This window comes from Pseudochaenichthys georgianus, chromosome 23, assembly GCF_902827115.2.
Source record: "Pseudochaenichthys georgianus chromosome 23, fPseGeo1.2, whole genome shotgun sequence".
NCBI classification, from domain to species: Eukaryota; Metazoa; Chordata; class Actinopteri; order Perciformes; family Channichthyidae; genus Pseudochaenichthys; species Pseudochaenichthys georgianus.
Genome location: NC_047525.1, coordinates 24,310,492 through 24,322,781, shown reverse-complemented (window position 1 = coordinate 24,322,781; position 12,290 = coordinate 24,310,492). Strand labels below are relative to the sequence as shown.

At 42.5% G+C, this 12,290-nt stretch overlaps 2 protein-coding genes across 2 annotated transcripts in view; one reads left to right on the top strand and one right to left on the bottom strand.

The window, feature by feature from the left end:
* The window catches only part of slc35e3 (solute carrier family 35 member E3), a 14,746-nt gene extending 2,456 nt beyond the window's left edge, over window positions 1-12,290 (top strand). Inside the window, exons 4-10 of the mRNA XM_034112446.2 lie at window positions 1,542-2,006; window positions 4,062-4,172; window positions 4,256-4,315; window positions 5,226-5,324; window positions 5,528-5,610; window positions 11,339-11,423; window positions 11,543-12,290. Coding sequence (XP_033968337.1) covers window positions 1,605-2,006; window positions 4,062-4,172; window positions 4,256-4,315; window positions 5,226-5,324; window positions 5,528-5,610; window positions 11,339-11,423; window positions 11,543-11,644 — 942 coding nt within the window. The 5' untranslated portion in view covers window positions 1,542-1,604 and the 3' untranslated portion in view covers window positions 11,645-12,290. The remainder of the gene's footprint in view (window positions 1-1,541; window positions 2,007-4,061; window positions 4,173-4,255; window positions 4,316-5,225; window positions 5,325-5,527; window positions 5,611-11,338; window positions 11,424-11,542) is intronic.
* Window positions 5,617-11,227, bottom strand: LOC117468374 (THAP domain-containing protein 6-like). Its single transcript, XM_071201826.1, has 6 exons — window positions 9,667-11,227; window positions 9,213-9,405; window positions 8,959-9,072; window positions 8,465-8,675; window positions 8,209-8,362; window positions 5,617-8,075 (listed from the first exon to the last, which is right to left on the bottom strand). Exons 1-6 carry the CDS (start codon window positions 9,744-9,746, stop codon window positions 8,063-8,065), a joined length of 765 nt encoding a protein of 254 aa, XP_071057927.1. The 5' UTR covers window positions 9,747-11,227; the 3' UTR covers window positions 5,617-8,062.

Genomic DNA, 12,290 nt, shown 5'->3' with positions numbered 1-12,290 from the left:
GTCTGCCACTTAGTCGCTTTATGATGTAATTTCCCTCTTTTGGTGTGCATGAATTGTATGTTGTGTGCTGTCTATGAGTGAGTTTTGTTCCTTATTTGCCAGTACAAAATACATATATCCATTATATGTAAATGTAATGGACAATACAGTATTCTTAATCTAATATACTGTGTTAACTAACTGTAACACACTTTATTTAACTCACAGTTTAACCTCCATTAGCTATTTCGATGTTTCTGACTCACTACAAACTTCATTGAAAAAAAACAGCTGTTTTACTGTTAAAAACTGCAGAAATGTGCTGAAAAACTCAACTAAAGTATATATCTGAGGTACTATTAAACCCTTACCGCACTACAAATCAATGGCTATTGTACTGTTTACTTAACTAGATTTATTCGACAACTATTCATAGTTAAGTGTGTGAGAAAACTCAAGTATTCTCTATTCAAAATTGCCGGTTTCAGTGTATATTTGTATATTAGTGTATGTTACTATATTGCTTTTCAATAAGAGTTATAAAGTGAAGTGAATTCTACTTTATAGACTTTTAGTTAGTCTATAACAAAGCATAATATTTGATAAACCGGTCTATCTTGTTTAGCTGTAATAAAGTGTAGTATTAAGCACAATATTAACCTCTGAGATGTAGTGAAGTACAGTATTTGAGTAAATGTACTTTTTAACTTTCCACAAATATAAGTAGTTAAACTTAGCTTAACATTCACCCTCAGGGGTGTCAAACTCAATTTGATATTGGGCCACATTAGCATTATGGTTGCACTCAAAGGGCCGGTTGTAACTATATAAAAATACATATATAAATATTTAATATATATAAAATAATGTATTATATTACATGTTTGCCTCTGCATTGGATTCATATCAGATAGGGTAATAACTTCGTCTGAAAGCAGAAGTCTAGGGGTTAAAAATGCAAGTCTCCTCAGTGAGAATGTCACAAAATGATTTAAAAAGAAAAGCCACATTCTGGAAAAAAAGTCAAAATTAAAAAAAAAGTTACATTTTGGGTAAAAAGTGAGATTCTGAGAAAAAAATGAATATTTTGAAGAAAAAGTCAAATTCTGAGAAAAATGTCAAATCTGAGATGCATTGTGGGACATGTAGTTTACGGGCAACGTGCTTCTGTAAATCTGCATGTAACCGTGTAATAAACGTAATAAAATATTCTTTGCAAGCTTTTGTGGGGCCACAGAAAATGTCTTTTGTTTGGAATGTATCTTTTTTTTTTTTTTTTTCTTGAGTTTGACACCCCTGTTCTATAACATAGACATAATGCTCTCCAAGTAATATTACATTATTATAACACAATATAGTGAAATATGCAATTCCTCTGCACATTTACCTTTGGTGCCTTCACAACATTTGACTGATATTCAATCCGTACGTTGCATTGTTGTATTTACTTAATCACTACTACACTTAGTTAGCTCTAAAACACAGCCAATTAGCATTTTGCATGAAGTCTACTGTATAACGTTTTAAACTCCTCCACTTCTCTTTCTCTGTCTGTGTTGCAGTGTTAACAGAATAGTTGAACAAAGCTCAGACTGGGAACGCTAAGCTGAGAAACTTCCAGAACCATGAAGCAGACTTTATTAAATCTATCGGCCAACGGGCGCCTCATCGCCGGCCTGCTGGTCAACCTGCTGTCCTCCATCTGCATCGTCTTCATCAACAAATGGATCTACGTCCACTACGGCTTCCCCAACATGACCCTGACTCTCGTTCACTTCGTGGTCACGTGGCTGGGGCTCTACGTCTGCCAAAAGATGGACATCTTCGCCCCGAAGAGCCTCCCGATTCGCAGCATTGTGTGGCTGGCTCTGAGCTTCTGTGGATTCGTGGCGTTCACCAACCTCTCGCTGCAGAATAACGCCATAGGAACGTACCAGCTGGCCAAAGCCATGACCACACCCGTCATCATCCTCATCCAGACCACATACTACAAGAAGGCCTTCTCCACCAAGATCAAACTCACACTGGTGCGGAAAGAGAAGTGTCCTCGAGTTCTGCTACTGAAACTCATTTGGTTGGGAAAAGCTGTGGTCTGGGAAATGGAAACATGTCCAGTTCTTCAAGGCTTTAAGATTCAAAGGCTTTATTTGTCATAGAGGCGAAGTCCCGCCCTTCTACTTCCGACCCATGGGACCTTATTTCGGAAAAATTATGTATTGAAGTCGATGGAGAGAGAAAACGTATCTTTCGATCCCGTTTGAATTGTGCCACGAATTACACACATGATGATAATAATAATAATGGGTTCCATTTATAAAGCACTTCATATTTGACTTCAAATCCCGAAGTGCTACAAGCAGTGAGCATGAACAGTGTAAATAAACATTACACAACACGGTAGAATTAATAAAAAAGCAATACAAAAAATTAAAATGAATAAAAGGTCGAGGCAAAGGCTCGGCTGAGGAGATGGGCTTTGAGGCCTTTTCTAAAAGCCTCCACGGTCTGTGGCTCTCATGCGGTCGGGGAGAGCGTTCCACAGGCTGGGGGCAGCCGAGCAGAAGGCCCGGTCTCCCGTAGCACGGAGCTTAGTCCTGGGGGGTTTGAGGAAGTTTGCTGGAGCGGGTGGTCCGCAAGGAGGTATGGGGGGTTCCTTGAGGTAGGGGGGGGCAGTTCCATGGACACACTGGTGGGTGAGGACGGAGATGTTTGTCAATCTTAACAAATCATTTCCAAGTCAAAAAAGTCGCAGTTTGTCGTAAAACTGTTGAAATATAAGACTATGAAAAATACGCAACTAGAAAGACTACAAATCCCAGAGTCCCGGTCCCGCATGCTGGCTCTCAGGAACCGACTAACTCCGCTTGTGTGTGTGCACAGCTCTCAACGTGCCCAGACTTGGAGTGATTTTCTCCTCTTCTAATACTTTCCGCCTCGTTCTGAGAGAAAGAAGTGAAATGTTCCAACGTGACGGCCGTCTGGGTGTGTGGTGCATGATGGGAGATGTAGTTCATTGAGCAGTTTTACGACACATTTTAATTTTTTTGACTTGCAAAATTATCTTTTAGATTGACAAACATCATGTGTGTAACTCGTGGCACAATTCAAACGGGATCGAGAGATAATCTTTCTCTCTCCATTGACTTCAATACATACTTTTTCCGAAATAAGGTCCCATGGAGGAAGGGGAGGGACTTCGCCTCTCTGTAGTTTTGGCAATTACATTACATTAAATTGCATTTAGCTGACGCTTTTGTCCAGTAACAACAAATGTGCTATAGTTACTGTTACAATAAAATCTAAAATCTCCAACTTAAGAAATGAAAATATGTATTTAAAAAGAAGACGAGAGAATAGTGCAATAGACATAATGGTGCAAGTAGTAGGTTGAATGAATACTCGTACTTTACGGCAGAATAAATACTGTAATGGTATATAATTATGTGGATTTGTGCAATAAGCAGAAGTACAGAAGACATTTATGAAAAACCTTTGTGGAAAGTCTGAAGAAATGTCCTCGTTATTGTAAGAGTCCTGCTACTGAATGTAGTTGGAAAAGCTTAAGCTGGGAAAATTGAAAAGAATTAGTAAAGTATAGTTCTTCCAAGACTCAAAGGCTTTATTTGGCATATTCACAATTATAGTTTTGGCATTTCAATCTAAAGTCTCGAGCTCTTTCATCAAGGAAACGTTCAAAAAGACAAAATACATTTAATAAAAAGACGAGAAATAGTTCCAGACATCATTTGTAGGTTGCAGGAATAAGAAAGATATATAATATATATACATAGGTCTTCAAATATTTAGGATTCAACAATTGAAAGGCTTTTTTCGTCATATGCACAATAGCACAATAAAGTTTTGGCAATACAATCTAAAGTTGAAACGATGCAATAAAATACCCATTTTGGTGAATGTGGGTTGCGGGAATAAGAAAGATAGATATACATAGCTAAAGCTAAAAGTGTACACTATGATAAATACTGAAATACTATATAAATATGTGGGTTTGTGAAACTGTATGAAAAGTTAAAAGAACGTCCATTTCGATGCTAAATCTGAGGTGTAAATGTTTTCTACAGGCTCCCATCACACTGGGGGTGATATTGAACTCCTACTTCGACGTGAGGTTCAACATGCTGGGGACGGTGTTTGCGACGCTGGGAGTCCTCGTGACGTCGCTGTACCAAGTGGTGAGTAGACACACGCAAATACATGAAACGTTTCTGTGAAATTAACTCGAATAAAACCAGATTTCTCTCCTTCTTTGCGTCAGTGGGTCGGCGCTAAGCAGCACGAGCTCCAGGTGAACTCCATGCAGCTGCTGTACTACCAGGTAGGACTCGTTGTTTGATATATATATAACTTACTGGTCTTCTCTTGGAAATACATGCGGGACTTATTGGCCTTTTATCCGGCCCTCGACTTGTTGACCTTAACTTGCTCCTCACCATCGATGGCGGCTCCATCCACCCTTCCCCTGAGGTTCGCAGCCTGGGCGTCACTCTGGACTCTAGCCTCACCTTCAACTCCCACATCAGGTCTACCGTCAAAACTGCTTTCTTTCACCTACGAAACATCTCCAGACTCCGGCCCTCTCTCCCCGACCCCGTTGCAGAAACATTAATTCATACCTTCATCTCCTCTCGCCTGGACTACTGCAATGGAGTTCTGTTCGGGGTCACCAGCAAAGCCCTGGACAGGCTCCAGTACGTCCAGAACTCTGCAGCCAGGCTCCTCACCCACACTAAGCCCTGCAACACATCACCCCCCCCCCCCCTCCACCTTCACTGGCTCCCGGTCACGCATCCAGTACAAACTCCTCCTGCTAACCTACACATCTCTCCTCTGTAGCCCCTCCATACATCTCTGACCTCCTTCAGCCCTACACCCCCTCTCGTCACCTGCGGTCCTCTGACAAAGGGCTGCTCTCCATCCAGCGCTCCAAGCTGAAAACATTTGGCAACAGAGCCTTCAGTGTCGCAGCCCCCGCCCTCTGGAATCCTCTGCAATCAGGAATGCAGACTCTCTGGACACCTTCAAAGAACACCTCAAACACCATCTGTTCACTCAGGCCTTCGGCCTCAACTAGTTTACAGTCACTTATTTCCTGCTATTGCTCTGTATGTTTATTATTACCTTTTGTTTTGTTACTTCCCATTGTAAAGCGTCCTTGGGTTTCGTGAAAGGCGCTATATAAATTGAAATTATTATTATTTCTGTCAATAAAGTGACTTTCCCCTCAGGCTCCCCTGTCGTCTGGCTTCCTGCTCTGCGTCGTTCCCATGTTCGAGCCGCTGACTGGAGACGGAGGGATATTCGGACCCTGGTCTCTGCCTGCACTGGTGAGACACACACACACACACACACACACACACACACACGACCCTGGTCTCTGCCTGCACTGGTGAGACTCAACACACACACACACACACACGACACTTTCATTACAACTAGACCGTCTCCAGGCTTTTATTTTTGAAGGTCCTGATGCTTTAGTAAGTTTCCTTGTTGCTGTAGTAACGGTGTTCTGTCTCTTGTTGCCTAGGCGACCGTGCTGTTCTCGGGTGTCGTGGCGTTCCTGGTCAACCTGTCCATCTACTGGATCATCGGAAACACGTCGGCTGTCACGTATCCTCGAATATCAGGAAGTTCAAAGACTGTTGGGGTCGAAAGGGGGTTCTACACGTTGTTGTTTTCCTCCAGGTCTCTTTACCCTCTCATGGCTTTTCCTTGATGAGGTTTAAGGAGTGAGTTAGTTGGGGTTTAAGGAGTTTCAGGGACTCTTGGAAGTTGAGAGCATTGCTAGGAGTTTCTTTAATCTATAATTGAATCCAGAACCTTTTTTAGGGGTCTTGGTTCAGGGGTTCCTGGTCTCTTCTAGACCTGTCTCTGTTGCTCTCTCCGAGGTTTAATGGCTTTTAAAAATGTTAAGGGACTTTTCAGGGGAATATGAGTGTTTTTAAGGGCTTTTTGGAGCCTACTGGTTTGAGATTATTTCTGGTGTCTTTTTTGTTGGTTTTCTCAAGAAGGTATCTGGGGCGGGTCCATTTAGGGTTTTGAGGGTGACTTGAGGTCTTTGAGCATTCTGGTTTCTTTTATAGGTTTTCATTACTTCTCGAGAAGTTCTCAGCTCTTCTTTCTGGGGGAATACAGGGGTTTGAGGGTTTCTGGTCACATTAGCCGCTTTTCACTTTGCCGTACTTAGTTCCCAGCACTGAGTTCCCCCATGGAGCTAAGAGCAAATCGCGTTCACACCGGAATAAGTTCCCTGAGGGAGGATTAGGCAAATGAAGCCGCTGATGTCACTTCTTCTTCTTCTGCTTTGGGTTTACTGGCAGGCCGCAAACAACTTCACGGCGTATACTGCCACCCGGAGTCCCCGGAGTTGGGAACTGGCTTCAGTAGAAGCTGCTGGGACCATAGACATATAAAGAGTAGACGCCGCATCGACCGCTGCTGCCTATTGGCGCTGACGAGCCGTGGGGCCGCCATCTTGGACCGGTCACCCGCTCCACTCAGTGTAATCTGTCTGGCAGGCGCAATGAAGTGTCAGCGCATTTAATCAATCATAACTCGCTGAATACAAAACTGATTTTCACGGGGGGGGGGGGTTTCTGCAAACGTCATATATGTAGGCATGATACCGGACACACGATTCGGCGTATTTTAATATTCATAGTAGGCTTAACAGCAATAGAATATTCTGGTATTCGATAGCCTATGTTATGTATGATAGGTATTTTGCAAAAGATACACGATATATAATATAGGCTAATATATACAAACACACATATAAAGAAACACTGACGGTCTATATGATAGAGAAGCAGAAGCAGATTGTGTAGGCCTATACTCAGCTATTTTAATAAGTTGAAAAATGAAGAAACAATAATACATTACACAGACAGAAGTTATGTCAGTAAAAATGAAAATCTACATCTATATAAAAGATGTACATTTTCAAGTTAAACTCAAGAACACGACACCAAACCATATTTACACAAAGTTGCTCATGAAAGTTTGAATGAGCTAAAAGCCCTGAAAGAGGACTGTTTGCTTCTTTCTCGTGCTCGCTTTCTGCAGAGAGAGAGAGGCGAGTGTGTGGTGTAGTCTTATTTTAGAAACACAACAAGTTGGAATAATGGTTGTCGATGCCAAACTGCGTCTCCTCAATGCGTTCCCCGAGCTGAAAAACATCCTCCGTTCCGAACTCCTCCCGGACGATGTGGGTGACTGTCGACACCTTTGGAGCTTGCCTTGTTGAAGCTTGGCGAATCCCCCTCTGCAGCACCTTCACTTCACTCTGCCGTTAGGGCTGCACGATTTTGGGAAAAAAAATCTAATTGCGATTTTTCTGACAAATATTGCGATTCGAATTGCGATATTTGTTTTTAAGCGACCCAACGGAAGTTTATTGTAAAATGCGGCCATATCTCCGGCTAGGAAGGTCGTATCAACGTGCTCCCGTCTCTAGCACCCCGCAGCCCGAGCTACGAGTGAAAGAACTAAACTTACATGAAACTTCCGTTGGGTTGCTTTAAAGTCGAGCTTCAGTTTAAGAGTCACCCTGATGTAGAAACATGTGATGGAGCATTGCTAACCTGACTCAGAGGGTTTCACCAAAGCATCTAAAGCTCCATTGGAAGCCATTTGGAAAGGGCAGGCACTTTCAAAAATACTTGGCAGGTGATTGGATCAATCTGTCTATCACCTTCTATCAGGGGCCACTTCTGATTGGTTAATAATGGCTGGTACATGTGGAGCACAGCACTTCATCAAATGATGAAGGTACAGCATCTCTGACCAAGCTTGCACGGCACACATCACAGGACAGCTTTCGCAGAATCTGCCGGACTACAAATCCTGCGATGTAGACCAGCGCGTTTTCCACCAGACCACCAAACCGAGTGGGAAGATAGCTGTGGTCACTCACAGGAGATGGGTGCTCTTCAGCAGAGGACATCTGTACCGCAGACAGGGACACAGTGTGATCTCGGGCTGCCACATTGCCTGTCTCACTCTGAAACACCGAACCATCAGACGGCGGAAGATGGCCTGGAACTGGCGTGCAGATGGATTGTTATTCCAGCCACCTTGTGTGGAAAACAGGCACACAATACATCCATTACTCAAACATCAAAATCAGCTACATCTCAAATTGAGAAGTAGCTATTTAACGTATTTGCAACCGTAATTTCCAAAAATGAAATTGAACATTAAGACTACCTTTGTAATGTGTGTGGATGAGGGAGGGGAAGACTTTTAGTCTCTCGGAGGTATTCGTATGCCTTCGGACCATGCAGATGGAGTGTGAGGGCGAACTCTCGGTGGTCCTTTGAGTACTCGTGGCCCTGCTTGGCCTTGAAGTCTATTTGAAGATCTGAAATTGTATGAGAAAAAATTAATAAGTCCCCTTCATATAATAACAAAGGAGTGTAAGAGTAAGATGTACATGAATGTCAAAGTGCTACTTTCATCTTACCTGAGTAGAAATCAAGCCTCTCTTTGAGTTCTTCATTAATCAGGTTATTCTCCCTCAAATCCCCCAAAAGACTCCTCACTGTGATCTTTGCCCTCTTTTCTCTAGCCATGGCATTCTTCCTCTCTCGCTCGAGACTCTCCACTCTTGCTAAAGCTTCATTGAGTCTGGCCTTAAGAGCCGTAGGAGAAGCAGGCAAGACATAGCTATGATCCTAGAAAGAGGGATGAACATGGTTTGAGTGACGTTTCACTTCACACACATCACTTTGACACAACTAGAGTATGGCCCACACTCTTTCTTATAGTCATCACCTGTCAAAGCCACTGCCAGCATCATGCGTGTGTGTGTGTGCCAGGAATGCATGTTCAACATGTCTTCAATTGTGTGTGTGTGGGTTTATTTTTGAGTGTGTTTAATATGAGTGGCAGCAAACTAGAGAGATTTGACTTTGTCTCGGACCATTATGATATGATGTTGAAAATAGAAATACTCACATCATTAGGCTGAGGTTGTGAGTGTGAGGTTGAAGCTTCTGGGTCGTCCTGAGGGGCCACAGACAGGCTCTCTTCAGCTTTTCTGGAGGTAGACTTAGTCCTGCGCTTTTCCGGCTAAAATGAAGAAGCATAATACATACATATATATAAATATACACACGCACACACAGGGATAGGTATTTCACCCTGCCCTGTTATTGATAATAGAATATTTACATTTATGAATGCTAATAGCCTTATGATGATACACCTACTCTTTGGAGGTGAACCGGGAAGCTGAAGATGGAGGGAATAACACCATCTCTGAGTCGGACAATCTGGCCTGTCCTGTCCAACTCGTCCTGCTTAAAATGCTCACTGCAAATCACGGATGACTTGCTTGCAGTGAAGCCTTCCCTCCTCAAAGCAACTTCCCACTTCTTCCTCATATCCTTGTCTTTGGGAAACCTTCAAAATAAAAACGGGAGATTTGAGTCAACAAACATTTTTTAAGAAGGAGGTCAAGCTTATTTTCTTCCTTGATAGATTAGATTTTACTTTATTCATCCCACAGCGGGGAAATTCACTTGTTACAGCAGCATATGATTTATAAAGTCTCAGTTGGCCATAAACATAATGTTTGCTGGCTACGATTTCGCTGGCGGACATCAATACAGTACAATAATATTCTATTTACAAAATACAACCAATAATAATGTTGAATCTTACTTGTGGAAAGTAATCCCCTGACCCCTGTTCGCAATCGTCCGCCGATTTGCACAGCCATACGCCGCACAGTGCTCTGGCATCTTGAAGCCTCTGCTGGGTAGAATGACCGGTCCAAGATGGCGGCCGTATTTCTTGCAGCCAATGCGGCGTCTACTCTTTATATGTCTATGGCTGGGACTCCCAGCAGCTTCTACTGAAGCCTTCCGAGTAAATCGTCAGAACGCCGACACCTCCTCATCTCCACCGCTCCCATTTGTTTTTGCCATAAGTTATTCTCTCTCCGTTGGTGCGCGGGGCTAATGGTAATAATGCCAGCAAATAAAATGGCGGCTTCACAAAACTTTTCAGAGTTTTACGGGGCGTGGTTTAGAATCCGCCCAGCCAATCAGAAATTGTAACTTTTTTCTCCCCAGGAAAGTACCTGCTCTTAATACCTCATTCACACCAGCGGTGTTTCAGGGCCGGTTCGGAGCTGGAGCTTGAAAAGCACCGGGTTTTCCTCTTCACGGAGCCGCCTCTTAGCTCCGGAATCCGGTTCGTTTCAAGCACCAAACAATTGTCCGGCCAGAGCAAAAGCACCACATACGTCACGCTTACGTCGAGGCGGGGGCAGGGGCAGAGACAGATCAACTCCTGAACAACAACAAAAAGCCCGCGTTTTATCCAGTTTGTACCTATGGTTTGTACACAACGATGGAGAAACTTAACAAGAGTTTCAGTGTTTCTGCCATAGACTGTATATATAAAGGTTTCTGCTCATGGTGAAGCAACGTGCCTGCGTGTTAAGGTGGAACCTGAGCATTCACGTTGATCACCTCTCATTATAACTCTATAAAACTATAAATATTAAACTTTACTTCAGGTGTTCATTTGAGAACAGCTGTTACATACCTGGGTGAAGGTTACAGTTCATTTAAATGAAAGATACAACGTTACTCCACACTCATGGTTCAGTCCACCTTAAGAAATAAGACCGACCTCGGAAGCAGTTGTGTTTTTAAAAAACCTTTATTGACACGAGTTTTTATAAGAATATAACTAAACCACAGAAATGACTCCGGAAAAGCTGCAGATAGAGCCATAAGAAATGAATGCAACTGATTTCATCTGCACGGTTTGGCTTTATGAAGCAGGCACGCAAACGGTTACGTCATGACGCAAACGATGACGCAACGACGCATTACCAGTCGGACTGTGAAAAGAGCCAGAGCTAAACCGAAGAACCGGTTCTGAACCTGAAAAGCTCTAGCACGGAGCTTGAACCGGAGTTGCGTTGGTGTGAATGAGGTATAAGCAGGCACTGAAAAGGGGGGAAAAGTCCTCATGAACTAAGTTATCTTTTAGGTGTGAACGCAAAATCCCAGGAACTATCGGAACTAAATGGAAACGTACTCCGGTGTGAAAGCGCCTCTTGAGGGTTTTCTTTAGGGGGTTTTGTAAGGTTTCTTAGTTCTTGGGGGGTAATCTCTTCTAAGGGAGTTATGGTGGATTTGTGAGGATATGTATAATCTTACTTAAGGGGTTTCTTCAGTTCTGTAGAAGATCTTTTATCTGAATGTATATGTTTCTGGAAGAGTTCATGAAGTCTTGAAGGTCTTCTGGAAATATTTCTAGATATTCAACTTTATTTGATCTGTTTTTGTGTTGTTGCTTTCCTGATTTTCATTTGTAGCTACAACATGTTTGGACATTTCAAATTCTGCATCACTCTGGTTGGAGGATACTTGATCTTCAATGACCCGATATCAATCAACCAGGTGAGTCTTACTCTGCTGCCCTAAGGATTCAAACCAACAACCTCTGTCTCCCTTTCCATAATAATTTCCCCTGAATATCTTTCTCTTCTTCTCCTTCTGTCCCTCGTTCCCCCCCTCAGGCGTTGGGGATCCTCTGCACTCTGGCTGGTATTTTGTCTTACACTCACTTCAAGCTGGCCGAACAGGAGGAGGGGAAGAGCCGCCTTGCTCAAAGACCATAGGCTGACGCACCTGTCAATCATCTGCACGGACTCCTGCCATTGGCCAACGCCTGCAGAGAACTCTTTATATATATATAAAAAAAAGTATTTTTCTAGTTGAGTGAAGATGTTCATCGCTGTTCACCGACATTTCAACGCTTTTCACGTGGATTTTTGATCAACAAAACTCGTTTTTTAAAGGGAAACTGGGAATAGAAGGCGTTCTTGACTTCATGAGACTTTAAAATGACAAAGCACACAAATGAACATTTTTCAAACTGACTTTAATTCGATGATTTCATGCAATCAATTATTGTATTGAGACAATAGTCCAATGTATATTATTCATCAATCAATCAGTATTTTAACACTTTTGAGCCAAATGACAAATAACGTCACCGATCAAAAGCTAATAAATAATAGGTTTAATGGTTTCACAGTATTTTAGCGTTTATCCTGCTCTTAGTCTCGTTCAGTGTTATTTTTATTTGTTTTCCTAATTTCTTCACATGTTTGTATCAGATCTTTCTACACGAAGTGATGAGGATTTCCATCATTCCCACCTAGCTGTGATTCCTACTTCAGATTACAAAACGTTTACAATTGTCATTTCACTTCGCCGTGTTGAACATGCTCAGTCTGCTGAATAAAAACTGATATGACAGTT